The sequence below is a fragment of the Anomalospiza imberbis genome, chromosome 33, assembly GCF_031753505.1.
Source record: "Anomalospiza imberbis isolate Cuckoo-Finch-1a 21T00152 chromosome 33, ASM3175350v1, whole genome shotgun sequence".
Taxonomy (NCBI): Eukaryota; Metazoa; Chordata; class Aves; order Passeriformes; family Viduidae; genus Anomalospiza; species Anomalospiza imberbis.
Window position 1 is genome coordinate 1134213 of NC_089713.1, and position 20600 is coordinate 1154812.

The following is a 20600-nucleotide window of genomic DNA, read 5'->3' on the forward strand; positions in this document are numbered from 1 at the left end:
GCCTTCCCTGCGGGCGGGACGCGGCTGTCAGCGCTCGGCCCGGGGCCAGGAGCGGCCCCCGAGCGCCCCCCGACCGCCCCGGGCCGGCCCTCCCCAGGCGTTCGCTCCCGGCAACGGGACAGCGGCGGCTCGGGGGCGGCGGCCGCGCTGCCGAGCTGCGGAGCTCGGGCCGGGGAAGCCGCAGCGGAGGCGGCGGCAGCGGCCGCGCCGCGTGTGTCCTCCGCGGGGCCCAGGAGGAGCCGGGGCCGGGGCCAGGCTCGGGCCAGGCGGAGCCAGAGCGAGGCGATGCCGCCCCAGCCCCAGGCACCGATGCCCGCCCAGAAGCGCCACCGCCAGCACGGCCAGAGCCGGGCGGAGGCGAGACCCCGGCGCGACGGCCGGGGGCGGGGATGGGGCAGCCGGGGGCGGGCCGGGGGCATGGCCCGGCCGGGAATGGGGAGAGAGAGACTGGGAGAGGAGGGGACAGCGGGAAAGGGAGAGCGGGAGACGGTGCGGGACAGCGGGACAGGGAGAGGAGTAACAAGAGGGAGTCGACAAAATCACTGCTTTGGCTGCTGCTGCTGCTGCTGCTGCCGCCGCCGCTGCTGCTGCTGCAACTGAAGCTCCGGGGCCGTTTGTCCCCGTGTCCGTTTGTCCGTTGCCCGCTCACCCCCACGCCCAGCCCCCCGCTCCCCGGGGGCAGCCCCTGAGCCTGTCCAAACACGGGAACTTTGCCGTGTTCAGCCCAGATCCAGAGTCTGGACTCCTGCACGAGGTCAGAAGTATCTCAGAGGTCCCCGCTGAGGATCAAACCCTATCGGGGCACATTCCCTGGCTGGAGGATTCCCTGGTCCTGGCCCTGCACTTATGGCTCCAGTGTTGCTTTCCAGCAAAAACTGGAAGGGAAACTGTGTAGCTCATGGTACTTTAGAGTGTCTAGAACTCGCTAAGTCACTGATCTTAGAGGTGAGATACATTTGGAATTAATGGGATGGAGAAGTAGTGCAAGATGGAGAAAGGGAGCAGAGAAATAAATAGAGGAAAACATCTTGGACTGTTTCTTTCAATTTTCATTTCACTTCTGGAAAGCTGTTTCAGTTTTCCAGGAATCTTTTCCACAGTCCTGTTTGCTCTTCTCAAGAACCTTTCCTGGAGAACCAGGTTGAGCTCTTGTCACAAGATGTGCCACCAACTGCAGCTTCTCTTGGCTTTCCACAGTGGGTGTGCAGCAGGACTCTTGCAGCAGAGCAGGACAAAGGTTTGGAGAACTTGACAGCTTGTCCTTTCTTTTCCTGGTGAGCTGGGGAGTTGTGCCATTGGTGAGGTTTTCATTGTGACTGTTCCAGCCTTGGGAAACAGGAGGTGGAACCAGGACTTGTTAGGGAATACAAGCCTGACTGAATGCAGAGAAGGAATCTCCAGAGCCCGCAGCCAGAAATGGAGAGTTGTGTGATAATCATTCCCACATCTCCATGGACACCTGGAAAGTGATCTAGAACATGAAAATGGGACAGAGGGAGTTTGTTTCCGTGTTCAGTTTGGGTGATTCTACATCTCCTGTGCTGGTATAAATCAAGAGCACAGTCAGTTCATGATAAGCACCAGAACAGGCTGGACCTCTGAGAGTAGGTGACCGAAAGGATTTGAAAAGGAGAAATGCAGGGAATGACTTGGTGGACTGTGCCAGGAGCAGGGCAGGTCCTGCTGCAGGAAAAGCCCCAGGCCAGCCCCAGCACAGGGAAGGCCTCGGGCACAAGGGCAGAGTGCCGTGCTGGGAGCTGTGCCAGGGAGAGCCTGAGGCACCAAAGGCGCCTTGGCAGCAGCAGCTGCTTGCAGGGCATGGCCAGAAGTCTCCCTTGGCAAGCCGGCCTGGTGGCCAGCACTGCAGAGCTGCTGCCTCAGGGCTCATTTCTGGCTGGGCTCTGCCCCAGCCCACAGAGTGTGACCTCAGCCCTGACTCTGCCACGGCCCTTGTGCCTGAGCCCTGCAAAGCCCAAAGGTCACCTGTGCCCCCCTGGCTGTGCCAGCCCCTGGGGCAGGGGGAGGAAAGGCAGAGAAGGGGCTGGGTTTGGCTGTGGGATGTGGGGTCCAGCAGAGACCATGAGGAGTCAAGGCAGTGGATGGAGTGCACTGAGCAGCCCCTTCTGCCCATGCAGTCCTGGAATGGATTGGATGGGAAGAGCTCTGCAGTGCTCATCTCATCCAAACCCCGCCATGAGCAGGGACATCTTTCACCAGATCACGTTGTTCAGAGCCCTGTCCCAGCTGGACTTGAATGTTTCCAGGGAAGGGGCACTGACCACCTCCCTGGGAACCTGTCCTGGTGTATCACCGCCCTCATCATCAAACATTTCCTCCTTATCTGTTCTTATCTGAACCTCCCTTCTTTAGTTTAAAACCACCCCCCTTTGTCCCGTTGTGCCAGGCCCTACTAAAACCTTTGTCCACCCTTGTATTTCCAATGAGCCGGGTTTCCATGGCAACTGCCAGGACAGGTGACACAGGTGTCACCCCCAGTAAGGGCTGCCATGGAAACAGTGCCCAGCACTGCCCCTTTCTGTCGGGCTGACCTGGCCTTTGGCCCTGGCCCTGGTGTTTGCTGCTGGTTCCGCGGCGCCTGACCGGCCAGCGCGGCACAGGGCAGGTGGCCGTGGCACAAGCCCCCAGCAAGGGATCCCCTCTGGCTCTGGGCAGTGACACCAGCCCTGAGCAAGGGGCCAGGGCAGGTTTCCATGGCACCAACCATCACAACGGCTCCAGGAGCAGAGTGACTCTTGCCAAGGAACTTTGTGGTGCTGTCGCTTAATATTAAATCTGGTTTTTGCTGATCCCTTGCTGGGGATTTTTTCAGCACTCTCAAGCCCTCGTTGGTAACAGGGTGAAGGAGCCCTGGCCCAGGCTCTGGCCCTGGGGGACACGGGGACGCTGCCGGGGGGTCCCTGTCCCCCTGTCCCACCCCCCACAGCCCCAGCTCCCATCCCCGTGTCAGGCTCTGGGGTCGATCTCGTGGAACATCCTCTGGGGGAGGCTGCGGCGCCGGGGGCGGGGGGACCCGGGGGGACAGGGGACCCCGCTGTGCACGAGCAGCGTTGGACTTCTCTGGGGGAACTGGGAGGGGGGGCTGGGGTGGAGTGACCTCCCCAGTGACCTCACACAGCCCCTGTGATGTCACACAGCCCCTGTGATGTCACACAGCCCACTCTGAGATGTAACAGGCCACCTGTGATTTCATACAGGTGTCCTGAGAGGTCACAGCCGGCACTTTGAGGTCCCAGTCTGCTCTGTGATGTCACAAAATCTGCCCTGTGATGTCACAGCCCAGCCTGTGATGTCATAGACACCCTGTGATGTCACAGCCAGCTCTATGATGGCACAGCCACCTTTGTGATGTTATGCAGCCTCGCTGTGATGTCACAGCCTGCTCTGTGATTTCACAGTCAGCTCTGTGATGTCACAACCCACTCTGTATTGTCTCAGCCTCCTCTGTGACATCACACAGCTGCTCTGTGATGTCACAGAGCCCTTTTCTATGATGGCAGAGTCTTCTCTGTGGCCTCACAGCTCGTTCTGTGATGTCACACAGCCAGCCTGTAATGTCACAGCCGACTTTGTGACATCACAACCTCCCCTGTGATGTCACAGCCTGCTCTGTGATGTCACAGCCTGCTCTGTGATGGCAGAACTCACTTAACATGTCACACAGCACCTCTGTGGGCTCACAGACCCGCCCTGTGATGTCACAACACCTTCAGGGATGGAACACAGCCACCCTATAATGTCACAGCACACTCTTTGACCTCACAGCTTGCTCTGCTCTGTGATGTCATACAGGCATGCTCTGATGTCACAGCCTGCTCTGTGATGTCACATAATAAACCAGTGATGTCACAGCCAACTGTATGATGTCACAACCTGGTCTGTGATGTCACACAATCACAGAATCACAGAATTGCTGGGTTGGAAGAGACCTTCAAGGTCATCAAGTCCAACCCATGCCCTAACACCACCTCAGCTAAACCATGGCACTGAGTGCCACATCCAGTCTTTTTTTAAACACATCCCATGATGGTGACTCCACCACCTCCCTGGACAGACAGTTCCAGTACTTTATCACCCTTTCCATAAAAAACTTTTTTCCTAATATCCAACCTAAATTTCCCTTGGTACAGCTTAAGACACTGTCCTCTGGTCCTGTCAGTTGCTGTGAGGAGAAAGAGACCGACCCCACCTGACTGCAACCACCTTTCAGGGAGTGTGGAGAGTAATAAGGTCACCTCTGAGTCTTCTCCAAGATAAACAACTCCAGCTCCCTCAGTCATTCCTCACAGGACTTGTGTTCCAGACCCCTCACCAGCCTTGTTGTCCTTCTCTGGACACGCTCCTGCTCCTCCATGTCCTTCCTAAACTGGGGAGCCCAGAACTGGACACAGCACTCGAGGAACGGTGCCAGTACAGGGGAAGAATGCCAAGTACACGAGTGCCAAGTACAGGGGAAGAATGACCTCCCTGCTCCTGCTGGCCACACCATTCCTGATCCAGGCCAAGAGCCAGTGGGCTTCTTGGCCACCTGGGCACACTGCTGGCTCATGTCCAGCCTGCTGTCGACCAGTGCCCCCAGGTCCCTTTCTGCCTGGGCACTGTCCAGCCACACCGTCCCCAGCCTAGAGCTGTGCAGGGGGTTATTATGGACAAAATGCAGGACTTGACACTAGGACTGATTAAACTTCATCTTACTGGAATCTTCCATCTATCCAGCTGTTCCAGGTGTTCCTGCAGAGCCCTCCTGCCTTCCAACAGATGGACACATGCTCCAAGTTTAGTGTCATCTGCAGATTTACTAATGATAGCCTCAACCCCCTCATCCATGTGGTCAATAAAAATATTGAACAGAGCTGGCCCAGCACAGAGCCCTGAGGGACAGCACTGGTGACTGTCCCCAGCTGGATGCAGCACCGCTCACCACCACTCTCTGGGCCGGCCATCCAGCCAGTTCTGAACCCAGCATAGAGTGCTCCTGGCCCAGCCGTGGGCTGCAGCTTTTCCAGGAGGGTGCTGTGGGAGACAGTGCCAAAGGCCTTGCTGGAATCCAAATAGACACATCCACAGCCTGTCCTGCATCCACCAGGAGGGTCACCTGGTCATGAAAGGTGACCAGGCTGGTCAAACACGACCTAGCCCTGCTAAACCCCTGCTGGCTGGGTCTGACACCCTGGCCATCCTGGAAGTGCTGTGTGATGACACTCAGTGTGAACTGTTCCATGACCTTACCGGGTACTGAGCTCAGGCTGACTGGCCTGTAATTACCAGGATCCTCGTTCCCACACTTGCTGTGAATGGGCATCACATTGGGCTGCTTCCAGTCATCTGGGACCTCACCAGTGAGCCAGGGCTGCTGGTAAATGATGGAGAGTGGCTTCACAAGCTCATCTGCCAGCTCCCTCATCACCCTGGGCTGGATCCCATCTGGTCCCATGGATTTATGAACATCCAAGCAGCTCAGCAGTTCCCTGATGGCATCCTCTTGGATAACAGTGGTCCACTCTGCTTTTTGACACCATCAACCAGCCCAGGGGGACAGTTGTCCTGACGGCAAATCATCTTCTCACTAAAAACTGAGGCAAAAAATTGTGTTTAGCACCTCTGCCTTCTCCTCATCTGCAGGTATTAAATTCCCTTCCATATCTAATAAAGAACAATGGTTGATCTTACCCTTCCTTTAACCATTGATGTATTTATAAAAACATTTTTATTAGCCTTTACAGAAGCTGCCATTTTAAGTTCAATCTGAGCTTTGGCCTCCCTAATTTCTTCCCTTCATGCCCTAGCAAGCCCCTTAAATACTACCTGAGAGACCTGACCCTCCTTCCAAAGATGATACATCCTCTTTTTATTCCTAAGTTCCTTCAAAACCTCCTTGCCCATCCAGGCTAGATGTTTGCCTTGTCAACTCGTCTTTTGGCACAGAGGGACAGTCTGTTCCTGTGCCCTCGAGATCTCTGTTTTAAAGCTTCCCACCTTTCCTGAACTCCTTTGTTTTCAAGGGCTGCTTCCCAAGGAACTCTCTGAATAAGTCTCCTAAGTAGGCCAAAGTTTGCCCTCCAGAAGTCCAATGTAAGAGTTTTATTGGTGTTCTTCCTCATTTCACCAAATATTGAGAATTCTATAATTTCATGATCACTGTGCCCCAAGTGACCTCCATCCACCACATCTCCCACCAGCCCATCTCTATTTACAAACAACAGATCTAACATAGTCCCTCCCCTGGTGGGCTCACCCATCAGCTGCAACAAAAAATTGTCCTCCACAAACTCAAAAAATTTCCTGGGCGGCCTTTATTGAGCCCACCTCAGCTGGGCAGCTGATTTCACCCCTAACTCAGGCTTACCACCCATGAGCCTGCTTCCAGACAAACCAGCTACATCTCCCTCCCCCTTCAGACCTAGTTTAAAGCCCTATCAACAAATTCTGCCAGTTCATGAGCTAAAATTCTTCTGCCCTTCACAGAAAGATGGAGCCCGTCTGGTCCAAGCAGGTCAGGTGCCATAAAAATTGCCCCATGATTAAAGAATCCCAAATTTTGTCGATGACACCAACCCTTGAGCCACTTGTTGATAATGTGAGCTTTCCTATTGCTTTCACCATTTTTCTCAGACTCCAAAGGGACTGAGGAAAAGACTGTCTGTGCCCCTGTCCTATTAACCACCTGACCCAATGCCCTAAAGTCCCTTTTAATTGCCCTGACACTCCTCTTTTCAATCTCATCACTGCCAGCCTGGGGTATCAGCAGTGGGCAATAATCAGAGGGCTGAATCAGCCCAGGCAGTGTGTCAGTGATATCCCGTACCCGGGCCCCAGGGAGGCAGCAGACCTCTCTGTGGGATGGGTCTGGTCGACATATGGGGCCCTCTGTTCCCCTCAGGAGGGACTCACCCACAACAATTACCCTTCTTTCCTTTTTGATGTTAGAGGTGCTGATCTGTCTCACAGATGAATCATAGTTGGGAGGCTCACTGGACAGATAATTTTCTTCTAAACCATCTGGCTGACTCTCCAGATCCAGGGGATCATACCTAATCTGAAGCGGCACCTGGCTTGGGAGAGGGGGTTGGGAGGGATTTTTATTATTACCTCCTCCCACTCCCCTTCATCAGCCAGGTGTCCTTCTATAGCCTGACAGTGGGAGGTGTGGGAGACAGCGGGAACCAAGGAGAGCATTGCTGCCCTGCCAGACCTCATGGAACCAAGGATCCATTGTGACACTGCAGGGCCCTGAGGCACCACGATGCCATTGTGACACTGCAGGGCCCAAGGATCCAAGGGACATTGTGACACCAGAGGGACATTGGGACACTGGGAGGCCTCATGGAATCATGGAGAGCACTGGGACACTCAGGGGCCTCATGGAACCGTTGTCTGTGTGCCATGTCAAGTTGTCTGGGGGTGTTGATCTGCTGGAGGGCAGGAGGGCTCTGCACAGGGCCCTGGACAGGCTGGATCCAGGGCCCAAATCCAACAAGGTGAGGTTTAACAAGTCCAAGTGCCGGGTCCTGCACCGTGGCCACAACAACCCCTGCAGCACTACAGGCTGGGGACAGAGTGGCTGGACAGCAGCCAGGCAGAAAGGGACCTGCAGGGACTGATGGACAGCAGGCTGGACATGAGCCAGCAGTGTGCCCAGGTGGCCAAGAAGGCCAATGGCTCCTGGCCTGGATCAGGAATGGTGTGGCCAGCAGGAGCAGGGCAGTGGTTCTTCCCCTGTGCTGGACACTGCTTGGGCAGCACCTCGAGTGCTGTGTCCAGTTCTGGGCCCCCCAATTTAGGAAGGACATGGAGGAACTGGATCGTGTCCAGAGAAGGGCAACAAGGCTGGTGAGGGGTCAGGAGCACAAGTGCTGTGAGGAGCGGCTGAGGGAGCTGGGGTTGTTTATTCGGGAGAAGAGGAGCCTCAGGGGAGACAAGGTGGTGTCAGGGCACAGGTTGGACTTGATGATCTCCAAGGTCTTTTCCAGCCTTGCTGATTCTGGGATTCTCTGAAACCACCCTTGGAGCAGTTGCAGGAGGAGCCCTGGGCCTCCTCTTCAGAAGCTCCAGCAGCCCAGGTCCCTCAGCTCCTCCTCACAGCCCCAAAGCCCATCCTGTCAGTCCTGCAGAGCCTCTGCAGCCCCTCCTCACTGCCCAGAACAGGCAGCCCCACAGCCAGACACAGCAGCCCAGATGTGCCCCATGGCCTGGGGTGCCTCTGGCAAGGGAGCAGCACGAGGCACTGCAGGAGCCTACAGACAATTCCTGCAGCACTTGTGGGATGATCCTGCTCCCCAAGAGATGTTCCCATGGTGCCAAGCCAGGAACTGGAATGGGGAGTGGGGCCAGAGAGGAAAGGGCAAACAGGGATGGGCTGTTTGCAGGGGAGGGAACAGGGGTGGGCAAGAGGAAGAAATCTGGTCTAGGGAAGAGTAAAGAAAGCAAAGGAGAAGCCAAGGAAATGCTCAGGGCAGTCTGGGAGTGGCTGCCAGGCAGCCCAGGCTCTGAGCAACAGCGTCTGCAGTGGGACAGGAAACTCCCAGCTGATGGGAACAAACTTTCTGGCTGACTGCAGCAGCCAGGACAAAGCTGAGTGGTTTCCCTGGCGTCCCCCAGCCCTTCCTGGCCCCAGGGGCTGATGGCATTTGTGCTCGCTCAGGTTCATGTCCCCACAGCAGCAGCATGGGGGTGCTCCCGCCTGCTGTGTGCAATGCAAACAGGGGCTCCTGAGCCAGCGCTGCCGTGGCTGTGCCTGCAAGGATGCGGCACCTGTGTGAGCTGGAGGAGAGGCCAGGGCTGCAGAGGGGGGATGTTGTTGGCAGCTCCATCAGGACGCTCTGGGACGCTGCCCTGGGCTGTCCAGCGCACTGGGGATGGATCAGCCCCTGCTCTGCTGCTCCTTCCCGTCTCCCCCAGGGCCCCTGCAGAGCACCAGCCATGCTGTTTGCCCCCAGCCTGCCCACGGCCAGCCTGGGGCTGCTCACGGGGGTTTTCTGTGCTGAGCATTGGCCTGGCCGTGTTCTTGAGAGAGCCTGGGCAAGGAGCCTGCAGCCCCCAGGCCCTGGCCTGAGGCGTCAGCGCTGCCCCAGCAGTGCCCATGGGCTGTCCCTGCTGCAGCCCCGGCACTGCCACCCCCAGGACTGTGCCCGGCCCCGAGAGCACTCAGGCCCTGCAGCAACACCAGGGCCACCAGGGCAGCGGGGCAGGGCCACGGGAGCAGCACTGGCAACACCAAGTGCTGCTGCTGCTGGGCACAGCTGTTGTGCCAGCACTGATCTGCCCCCAGCTCTGCACACAGACATTGCTGCTGCAGCTCCAGAGAAGGCAACAAAAGGGCATCTCTGCAGAAAACTTTGCTGGGACATCCTTTAGCTCCTTTAAAGGCACCGAGAGTGCAGCTCCTCATTGACACAGTCTGTAGACACAGGGAAGGTGGAGTGAAATGAAATGAGAAATGGCACAAGGAATGGCTTTTCCTTTTGGACAACATGGAAAAACAAAAACAAATAAAAAGAAACTCCAAAATGAAACCAACAAGAAGTACCAAAGATGACTTTTATTACAATTATTTGCAGAAATTAGCCAGCAGTTTAATGTCCCTGAAAGCATCCAGTCATCAGTCTCCACACTGCAGCCTTGAGCTCCTGGTTCCTCAGGCTGTAGATGAGGGGGTTCAGGGCTGGAGACACCACTGAGTACAGAACTGACAGGGCCAGATCCAGGGATGGGGAGGACATGGAGGGGGGCTTCAGGTAGGCAAGAGTGCCAGTGCTGAGGAACAGGGAGATCACGGCCAGGTGAGGGAGGCAGGTGGAAAAGGCTTTGTGCCGTCCCTGCTCAGAGGGGATCCTCAGCACAGCCCTGAAGATCTGCACATAGGAGAAAACCATGAACACAAAACAACCAAATACCAAACAGGCACTAACAGCAATGAGCCCAAGTTCCCTGAGGTGGGATTTGGAGCAGGAGAGCTTGAGGATGTGTGGGATTTCACAGAAGAACTGGCCCAGGGCATTGCCATGGCACAGGGGCAGGGAAAATGTATTGGCCGTGTGCAGCAGTGAATAGAGAAAGGCACTGGCCCAGGCAGCTGCTGCCATGTGGGCACAAGCTCTGCTGCCCAGGAGGGTCCCGTAGTGCAGGGGTTTGCAGATGGACACGTAGCGGTCGTAGCACATGATGGTCAGGAGGAAATACTCTGCTCCAAGGAAGAAGAAAACCAGAAACACCTGTGCAGCACATCCTGTGTAGGAGATGGTGCTGGTGTCCCAGAGGGAATTGTGCATGGCTTTGGGGACAGTGGTGCAGATGGAGCCCAGGTCGCTGAGGGCCAGGTTGAGCAGGAAGAAGAACATGGGCGTGTGCAGGTGGTGGCCGCAGGCTACGGCGCTGATGATGAGGCCGTTGCCCAGGAGGGCAGCCAGGGAGATGCCCAGGAAGAGGCAGAAGTGCAGGAGCTGCAGCTGCCGCGTGTCTGCCAGTGCCAGCAGGAGGAAGTGGCTGATGGAGCTGCTGTTGGACATTGGCTGTGGCTGCACGTTGGGACCTGTTCATGGAGAAAGGACAGTGACAAGTCAAGAGAGGCTGGCAGTAGCTTGTTTAGGAATTGTTTTCCTACCCACACATAATTCCTGGCTCTCTGAGGTCAGAAATCCCCAGCATTCCTGCTACACTCAGTTTGCCACTGAGAGATGTGAGAGGCAAAGGATTCCCTGTGGATGAGGGAATGTGAGGGGCTGGATGGGCTTGTTCCCAACTGCCCTGGCTTTGCACCTTTGGCTGGAATCAGAGCACAATCGCACCCCTGGGTCACCCTGGGATAAACCAGACCCTGCTCAGAGCAGAGGGATCCCTGAATGTCTCACCCTCTCTAAAGGTCTCTGGGCAAGCTCTCAGCACCCCCTTGTGCCAAGGACACTCACGGCTCCCTTGGCCAACCCAGCAGCATTTCCTCAGCTGTGGCATCTCTGCACTTCCCCGTGGGACATTCAGGGAACTCCCAGAGGCTCTGGCACAGCTCTGCACCCAGGAGGGCAGCTCAGAGCTGGGAAGGGCACAGCAAGGAGATCCCTGGCTGTGCCCATGATGGGATCTCAGGGAGGGGCTCAGCTCATTCCCCTTTCCCATGGACTGCTTTGCCCACAGCCCCACAGGTCCCAGGGAAGCTTGGACACCCCATTCCCATGGACAGCCCTGCCTGGCAGGAATGCCAAGGGCAGTGCCTGACTCAGCTGCTGCAAAGGCCAGAGCCTCCCTGAGAGCACCAGAAAACACTGACAATATCAGGGGAGTGCAGAAACAGGAGAAGATGTTGTGGTGCTGTGCCTGAGAGGGCAGGGCAGAGACAGCCGGGCACTCAGGACAGTGTTCCCGTGTCCGGCTGTGCCCGGCACCTCCCACACACCAACAGTGCCCTCCTGCCCCAGCACTGCTCTGTTCAGCCCCCTCTGCTTCCCTGAGCATCTCCCTGGGCCTGGACATTCCCTCCTGAGAGGTGCCTTGTCCCTGCCAGCGCTCACAGAGCCCATCCCACCCTGTGTGCCCTCGGCCCGGCCCTACAGAAACCTGCCTGTGTGCAGGGCCCTGGCTGGGGCAGGGTCTGTGTGCAGCTGGGCGAGGGCAGCTCAGGAGAGCCCTGCTGGGCCCTGCAAAGGTGATGCTGCTGCTGTCCAGGGCTGAGGAGTGGCTGAAGGCCCTTTGGGAGGCTGCCAGCAGAGAGACTGACCACCCAAAGTCACAGTTCTGGAGTCTCTATAAATGTTCAAACATTCCTTTGATGATCCTGTGTGTCCCTTTCAACTCAGAATGTTCTGTCATTCTGGGATCACAATTCCTGTTCTGCTTCTCTCATCCCCCTGTTGTCTATAATCAAAAGAGGAAAAAAAAAAAAAAAAAACAAAAACCTTGCAACAAAGTTAGAACAGTAAAGTAAAAACAGTGTTAGACCAGTAAAGTAAAAAACAGACCTTTATTGGAAGCTTCCAGGTGTCCCAGTGGGGATGGGTCATACCTGGCCCCTGATTTCAACAATTTATTATGGTTGATTATTTAGGATATTTAACAGGAACATCCAGTAGGACATTCAGTTGCCCCAGTAACAACCCCTTGCTCAACCCATTGGAGTAGGTCCAAGGGTTTTTTTTTGCACGTTTTTGTTATGACTGCTTAAATTCTGCTCAAAAACAAAAATATTCTTCTTGTGGGTCCTCTTCCTGATCATAAGACTATATAGTATTTCAGGAATGTATTTAGACAGGTAATTTTTCTAAAATCTAAGAGAAAGGTTAGGAAATGTACTAGAGTTAATTAAGGATTATAGTTATAAAAGTACATAACAGTAGTTTAATAGAGTTAATTAAGAGTTATATAGAGTTAAGTAAGGATTATATTTTTATAACTATATAATAGTAATTTACAGAGCTACAAATATATGAAAAATGAATAAAAAGCAGAAATCTTTTTGTCACCACCGCAACTTTCTCATCCTTCTGCAAGCAGGAAATGGAAAACACTCTCAGGAAAGCTGCTGAGCTTTACAGCAATCCCAGGTTTACCTTCTCTGGGGTGTGTCCTCCGGAGCTGTGCCCAGGCTGCTCTGGAGCTGGGAGCAGCCCTGCCCCAGCCAGCAGCTCTCAGCAGCAGCACCTGCCCTGCTCAGGGTGGATCCTTCCCCCCACAGCTTCTCTCCAGTGCTGGGAGCAGCTCCCCGGGCCGGCTGAGAGCTGTCCCTGGCAGGCAGCAGAGTCCCTGGCCAAGCACAGCGCCCTGGGCTGCAGGACCCTGCTCTGCAGGACAGCCCTGGGCACCCCTGGCTGCTCTGCACAAGAGATGATCAGAGAATGAACTCTCAGGGTCTGTGGGCATTGGGATGTTCCAGCTGTAGGAGATCACTCCAGGAGCTGCAGCTGCATTGTCCTGCAGCCAGAGGTTCCTGTGCCAAGGGCTGCCAGGGATTCTGCCCCAGGCACTTCTCAGCACCTTCCCAGCCCTGACTGATGGAAGCTCTCTGTGCCTCTGTGCTGTGCCCGGGCTGGCTGCAGGCAGTGCCCCAGCCCTGCTGGGCTGGCAGAAGAGCTGCTCATCCAGAGAAATGTGCTTTTGAAGCTCTCCTTGGTTGCCAGGATCATCCTATGTGCCAGGAGCCCGGCCCAGCTCAGCAGCACAGACACAGCACAAGGACTTTAATGACCCTCTGGGGCTTTGTGCTCAGGCCCTGAACATCAGGCCCTGAGAGGGAGCTGCAGAAACCTCTCCAGAGCTCCAAGTCAGAATCCAGCTCCAAAGTTTCTTTGACTTTTAATGGGTCCCACTGAGGGACACGACTGAGAAAGTGTCCCCAGGCCCCAGGCAGAGCAGAGAACTGGAGGCACTGATGACAGGTGGGGACAAAGAGAAGCCAAGTCCTGGTGCCCTGGGGCACAGCAGGGTCTGTGCCACCAAGGGCTGTCAGGAGACACCTTGTCCTGAGGCACTGGGGCCTCCTGGCACAGCCCCAGCCAGGCTGGGCACTGTCACCCCCTTGTCCTGCCCTCACATCCCCCCCTAGCCCACATCCCAGTGGCCTCAAGGATCTGCTGGAAGGAGTCCCTGGGGAGCCTTGCTCAGGAATGGCCCTGGGGGCTCCTTCATGCTTCCAGGGACTGCAGGTTTTTCAAAGCACTTTGGCTTTGGCTTTTGCCTTGGAGTCTCTGAGAGCTTTGTGCAGTCATGGCCTCCAATTATCTGCTGTAATTAGTCCCTGGAGAGGCTTTGTCAGGAACAACACTCAGTGGGGCTCATTAATGCTTCAAGGTACTTCAGTTCTTTTAAGGTACTTGGTGTTTCCCTTTTGATCCAGCCTCTGTGAGAGGTTTGTGCAATCATGGCCCCAGTTATCTGCTTTAACGAGTCCCTTGAGAGCTTTGTGCTGACACTCAGTGGGGCTTATGAATGCTTTGAGATACTCAAGTTTTGTAAATTACTTTGGATTTTCCTTTCCATACTGAGAGGTTTTTGTGCTCTTTTGAGTCTCTGAGAGGTTTTTGTGCCATCCTGGCCTCCAATTCTCTCCTCCAAGGAGTCCATGAGGAGCCTGCTTTGGGGATGGACCTCAGTGGGTCCCATTTATGCTTTGAGACACTTTGGGCTTTTCTTCTGACTTTGACTCCTGGAAAGGTTTGTGCCATCTCCTCTCGTGCCCTGAAGTTCCAGGGCTCAGCTTTAAATGAAACACGGGGCTCATGAGGATCAAGCAAGTCCTGACAAACCATGGCTGTGCCTTGATTTCCCTCTTGTCTGTGGCAGTTCATCAGGAAGATTTTGTATTGGCTTTGCTTCACCAATTTGAGATTTCTCGGCCAATGTGTTAATTAGTGTGGTGGGTTCAGTGTTGGCTAATTACCAGGGCATTCACTAGAATATACTTACTAATTTCTTGCTCTGAGATAAGATTAGGAGAAATGCAAGATGGGCTCAAAATTTTAAAAGGGTATAAAGAAAAGTTTATTAATTGTCACTGAAATAAAGAGTAATAAGAATCAGAACAAAACTTTCAGAACACTTCCTCTCTCCATACAACCTGACAATGTAAAGAGACAAAACCTAAAATTTTCAGTCAGCTTTCCACCTCTAGAATAGTCTTTCTTCAGTTCACTTAGGGAGAGAAGTTCCTCTTGTAAATGTTATGGAGACTTCTCCACAAAACAAACAGTTGTCTCATGGCTTTTCATTTCCATGAATAGCAGCTGCCTGCAATCGTGAAGTCCCTCCCTTTCTTTCACAGCCTTTCCCACAGCTGTGTTTATGGGCCATGCCAACTTATGGGGTATTAGTTTACAGATGAGCTGTTTAAGAGCAAAGGTTCTCTTCATTTATTTCTGAAATCACCTTCATCTCTGGAAACAGAGGTCTTCTTCTCTCTCTGGGGGCATAGGTTCTCATCCCTCTGCTGTCTTTCATTGTTCAAACTTGTCATGGGATCACAGCTACTTCAACATTTCCTTACATTAGCATGGAGGCCTTTGCTGAACAAGTCATCTCCCAGTTCTTTTCAATGCTTTATAGGGAAAAAGAGAGTCTGATGTATCAATTACATCCTTCTCCATAGCTTTACCAGAGGATTTCAGCCCCAAGTTCAAGGCAGCTCCTCATCCCTCCCACCTGGGCCTCAACTTCCTCTTCACTGACCTTGGTGTCTTCATGTTGCTCCTGTGTGTGCCTGCACTTTGTCCTTTTCTCTCACTCGAGGGAGGATAGAAGCACTGGAAGAGTCAATATCTCAGCCGGGGCCTGCAGATGGTTCCGTGACCCCGGCCGGGCTCGGTACTTGCGGCCGGAGCTGTTTTACCATGGAGGTTTCTGCAGCGGCTGCGCTGGGGCTGTGTCAGGCTGGGCCGCGCTGGGGCAGGGCCAGGATCTCAGCAGCCAGGCCAGAGCACAGCAGCAGCACGGCCGGGGCCCATGGCTTCTCCTCCCCCTGCCCGCTGGTTGCGGGCGAACCCCAAGGGCGGCAGAACCTTGGCCGAGCCGGCCCGGCCCGGGGCTGCTCCTGGGGCCCGGCGGATCCTGGCTGGGCCCGGGCTGGCGGCGGGGCAGGGCTCGGTAGCGGCCAGATGTCAGCAACCGCAGCCACGGCCCGGCCCGGCCTCGGCCCCGCGGCCTCCCCTGCCCTGCCCGGCAGCCGATGGGGCCTGGTGGCTCCCTGGGAAGGGGCCCGGCCCCACGGCAGGAGCCGCCCGGCCTGGCCTGGCTGAGATGGGGGCTGGGCCGGCCTGGTCACCTCTTTGCTGGCCAGAAGGGAAACAGACCCAGCCAGGCTTCTCCATCTTTAACTTGTGTCTTCACAGAGGCGTGTGCAGTTTCCTTAGTGGTTTAACAGATTGTCAGCTCTCAAAGCTAATTACTGATTGTTTTTTTGTCAGACACCGAGGAAACTGCTAGCAGCTTCTCTCAGGACATCACTTCCATGATGCAAAAGCACCACAACAGCACAGAGCACAGAGCTCCTTTGTCCATATGTAGTTGTCATGTGCCCAAGACCTCAAAAATCCCAGCTTGGGAGATCTCTGGGCACTCTCCAGGGTGTTTTCAAATGAAAACATTCAGCTCATAGTCTAAGAAAATCACCAGAGGACAGGGCCAGCCTGACATGTCTGTCCTGGCTACTATTGTCTGGGAGCGATCCTTGGATATATGGAATTTGGGAGGCCAAATTCTAGTTTTTGCCATGGTCCTTGGCAAGAAGGCTGTATTTTTTTCCACAGGAAGGAAGGAACAGAGCCCTCTGTTTCAGGGGCAGATGAGAGGTGACCACCAGAGGCAAAATCCAGCCAGAGCTGGCATGTTTTGCTCTGAGAAATAACTTTGCATGGAGGAATTTTTTAGGGAGCTTACCAGTTTTAGCAATGGGCATCTGAAAAGAGGGACAGTTCTTTCCCATAGCAAGGAAAGCACAGAGCCCCAGTGCTCCAGGAGCTTATGAGAGGCAGCCCTTGGCATTCCAACATCAGCCTGACCTTCAGGTGGCCCCTGGGAGGCCAAGCCAGCCAGACCTGTTCCATGTTCCCTCGGTTCCATGAGGCCCCACAGTGTCCCAAAGTTCCCTTGCTTCCATGAGGCCCTGAGGTGTCACAATGCCCCCTTGGTGACACGAGGCCCTGAAGGGTCAGAATGGCCTCCATGGTTCCATCAGGCCCCACAGAGTCATAATGGTCTCTGGGTCCATGAAGCCCCGCTGTGTCACCATGGCCCCTTGGTTCCATGGGCTCCAGTGGTGCCACAATGATCCCCTTGCTTCCATGAGGTCCCCACCGTGTCACAGTGATCTCCATGGGAAGGAAAGAACCGAGCCCCAGTGTGGCAGGGGCAGCCACCAGAGGCCAAGGCCAGCCAGACTTGGCGGTACTGGCAGATTTTGGCTGGGAACAACCTTTGGATATAGGGAATTTTAGAAGTGGAATCCCAATTTCAGACATGGACACCCGGAGGAGAAGCATAATTCTTTTCCATACGAAGAAAAGCACAGAACACTGGTGATTCAGGGGCAGATGAAAGATGGCCACCAGAGGCCTAGGCCAGCCAGACCTCTTTGTCCTGGTAGCTTTTGTCTGAAAGCAACCCTTGGATATAGGGAATTTGGGAGCTGGAACCCCAGTTTTGGCCATTTCTGCATAGATAAGAAGGACGGTTCTATTCCATAAGAAGGAAAGCACAGAGCCCAAGTGTTTCAAAGGCAGAAGAGGAGAGAGGTGGCTCCTGGGAGGCCAAGCCAGCCAGACTTGGCGGTACTGGCAGCTTTTGTCATGGAGGGATCCTTGGATATTTGGAATTTGTGAGGAGGAATCTCAATTTGGACCATGGACACCTTGAGAAGAAGGATGGTTCTTTTCCATAGGAAGGAAAGCATCAAACCCCAGTATTTCGAGGCAGGTGAGAGGCAGCTCCCAAGATGCCAAGGACACCCAGACCTGTCTGTCCTAAGAGCTTTCACTTGGGAGCAATCCTTGGATGTACAGAGTTTTGGAGGTGGGATCCTAATTTTGGCCATGGGCGCCTGGTCAGGATGGATGTTTTTTTCCGATAGGAAAGAAAAGCACAAAATGCAAGTGTTCTGGAAGAAGATGAAAGGTGGCCACCCTTAGGCCAAGCCAGCCAGACCTGTCTCTCCTGGCACCTTTCCTCTAGGGGCTATCCTTGGACACAGGGCATTTTGGAGGTAGAATCTCAGTTTTGGCCATGGGTGCCTGGACAGGAAGAAGAGTTCTTTTCATTAGCAAGGAAAGCACAGAGCCCCAGTGTTTCAGAGGCACATGAGTGCCAGCCCTCAGGAAGCCAAGGCCAGCCAGACTTGCCTCCCCTGGCAGCTTTTGTCTGGGAGCTATCCCTGGATATAGGGAATTCTGGAGGCAGATGCCCCATTTTGGCCATGGGTGCCTGGTTGAGATGGATGTTTTTTTTCGCATAAGAAAGAAAAGCACATGGTCCCAGTGTCTCAAAGGCAGATGAGAGGTGACCCCTGGGTGGCCAAGGCAGCCAGATCTGTCTCTCCTGGCAGATTTCATCTGGGAACAATCCTTGCATATAAGGAAATTTGGAGGAGGAATCCCAGTTTTGGCCATGGCCCATGGAGGAGAAGGACAGTTCTCTCCCATAGGAAGGAAAGCCCAGAGCCCCAGTGCTTCAGGGCAGGTGAGAAGCAGCCATCGACATGCCAAGGTCTGCTGGACCTGTCAGGTGGTCCCCAGGAGGCCCAGCCAGCCAGACCTGTTCCATGTTCCCTTGGTTTCGTGTGACCCCACAGTGTCCCAATGGTCTCCTTGGTTCCATGAGGCCCTGGAGTGTCACAATGTTCCCCTTGCTTCTGCAGTGTCACAATGGCCCTGTGCTTCCATGGGGCCTTGCAATGTCACAATGGCTTCATGGTTCCACAAAGCCCTGATGTGTCACGATGGCTCCTCAGCTCCGTGCGCCCTCGCTGTGTCACAACGACTCCTCTGTGACACTGCGGGCTCCACAAAGTCACCATGGACCCTTGGCTCCTTGGGGCCCCCGTGGTCTCCTTGATTCCATGGGGCAGCACAGTGTCACAGCTGACCCATGGCTCCATGAGGTTCTGTAGTGTCACCGTGGTCGCTGTCAGAGGCTGGATGAGATCAATGTCCCCAGACACCTTGGGATGCTCGGAATGCCCGTGTGGGACCAGAAGCGGGTCAGGCCTTGGTTTGTGGTGGGACAGAGCCCCGCCCCCAGCCCTGGCCTGGCACAGCTGTCAATCACATGGAAGGGGTGGTGTTAACCCAGCTCTGATTGGCTGAGCTGTCAATCAATCACACAGCAGGCAGGGCTAACCCAGCTCTGATTGGCCCAGCTGTCAGTCAATCATACTCCAGCAGCTGGTGCCTACCCTGACTCTGATTGGACAAGCAACTGGCAGTCCCACCCCAGGGGTGGGCCCATGGAGGCCCAGGGGTTTAAAAGCCGGAGCACGAGGCCGGCCCATGGTCTGGATCCTGCCTTCTCCTGGGGTTCCTCTGTTAGTGGTGCTGGAACCTGAGCAGGTGGTGCCTCTGTGTGTGTCTTTCTCTAGATCTTCTGTCTTTCTGTTGTTCTCCATTTCTTCTCCTTCTAATCCTACTTACCTGGAACATTTTTGGGTAACTTAGCATCTTAAGGCTCAAAGGTTTTTAGGTTAAATGGGCTAAGTTAATGGAGTTAATGCTATGATAAGAGTTTTATGTAGAACGGGATGTTGTATTAAACCCTTTGTCAAAGTTCCTAGATTGTCTATATTTTGCCAGTAAAATTTTGTGTCATTTTGCTCTCTCAGCTCTGTTGGTTAGAGCATGGTGCTGGTATCACTGAGGCTGTGTTCAGTCCCTGTGTGGGCCATTCACTTCAGAGCTGGACTTGATGATCATTGTGGGTCCCTTCCTACCAAGAAAACTCTTTCATCTGGCCATGGTGAGAATATCTGGTTGGTGTTTCTCCTGTACAACAAACTCGAATAAAGAAACCTTTGGTGACCCCCAGCATTTCAGTGTTCTGGGGTGTTACAGCCCTGCAGGCTCACAATGGCCTCTTGTTTCCATGAGGCCCCACAGTGTCACACTGGCCCCTTGGCTCCATGAGGATCTGGAGTGTCACACAGGTTTGTGACATTTGTCCTTGCTGCCCCTCACATCCCCCTGCCCCACAAACAGCCCCGAGCCAGCCGTGAGGGACAGGCCCTGCTGTGCCAGGCTGGGCTCAGGGCTTGGCCTTTCTGCTTCCTGCAGCCAAGCCAGGCCTTGCTCAGCATCGCAGTTCCCTGCTCAGAGCCTTGGGCTCCCTGCAATCCTGGCCTCAAGGATCTGCTCTCTGCACTCCCTGGGGAGCCTCTGGCACTCCCTGCCCTCGCTGGGGCCCAGGGATGCTCCCAGGGACTTGGAGTTTTCCTTCTGACTCCTTGAGCAGCTTCTTCATCCTTCTCCCAGTGCCTGAGGGTCCTGGACCCAGCCCCAAATCCACCGTGGGGCTGATGAAAATACAGAAAGCCCTCAGGAGCTCTTTGTCTTCCTTCCATGGTCTTCAAGGCTCCAGGGCTTGTGCAGTGACTGGAGTCGGTTTGGAGTTCTGTGCAGGAGTGTGAAATACAAAGTTGTGTTTTGTGTCAGGTAAATAAAGGCAGCCTGTGCAGTTGTGGTTATGAAATGTATGGAACACGGCCATGGGACAGTTATAAAGATGAGTTCTAATACACAACCCAGGAAAGCATGGAAGAAGGCTTTTGAACCAATCTTTTATTTGCAAATAACAATTACAAGTCTTAAACTGTTTTGTAATAAGAGTATTTGAATTCTAACTTTAGAATGTTGCTTTTGAGAAGAACTTTTTACTTGTAATTAAGTCTTAAGCTGTTTTGCAGTAAGAACCTTTGAATTCTAACTTTGGAATGTTGCTTAGTATTAAGGATGTTAAACTGTAGCTTTAGAATATATAAAGGATTTAAACAGAAAGGGAAGTGACCCTATCCCAAGCTCCTGGAAAAGGAAGATGGACATCAAGGTTGCTGATTAATGATTTCGAAAGGGGAAGCTGGACATCACTACCATAGATTAATGATCCCAGAAAATAGAAGCTGGACC

The 20600-nt window shown here is 54.2% G+C and overlaps 3 protein-coding genes across 3 annotated transcripts in view; 1 reads left to right on the forward strand and 2 right to left on the reverse strand.

The window, feature by feature from the left end:
- Nucleotides 1-20600, reverse strand: part of LOC137463965 (zinc finger protein 208-like) — a 1270300-nt gene that overhangs the window by 1041972 nt on the left and 207728 nt on the right. The window lies entirely within an intron of this gene.
- Nucleotides 1-20600, forward strand: part of LOC137463966 (zinc finger protein 271-like) — a 1077684-nt gene that overhangs the window by 840914 nt on the left and 216170 nt on the right. The window lies entirely within an intron of this gene.
- Nucleotides 9591-10210, reverse strand: LOC137463973 (olfactory receptor 14J1-like). Its single transcript, XM_068175315.1, has one exon. The coding sequence runs from the start codon at nucleotides 10176-10178 to the stop codon at nucleotides 9591-9593; it is 588 nt and encodes a 195-aa protein (XP_068031416.1). The 5' UTR covers nucleotides 10179-10210.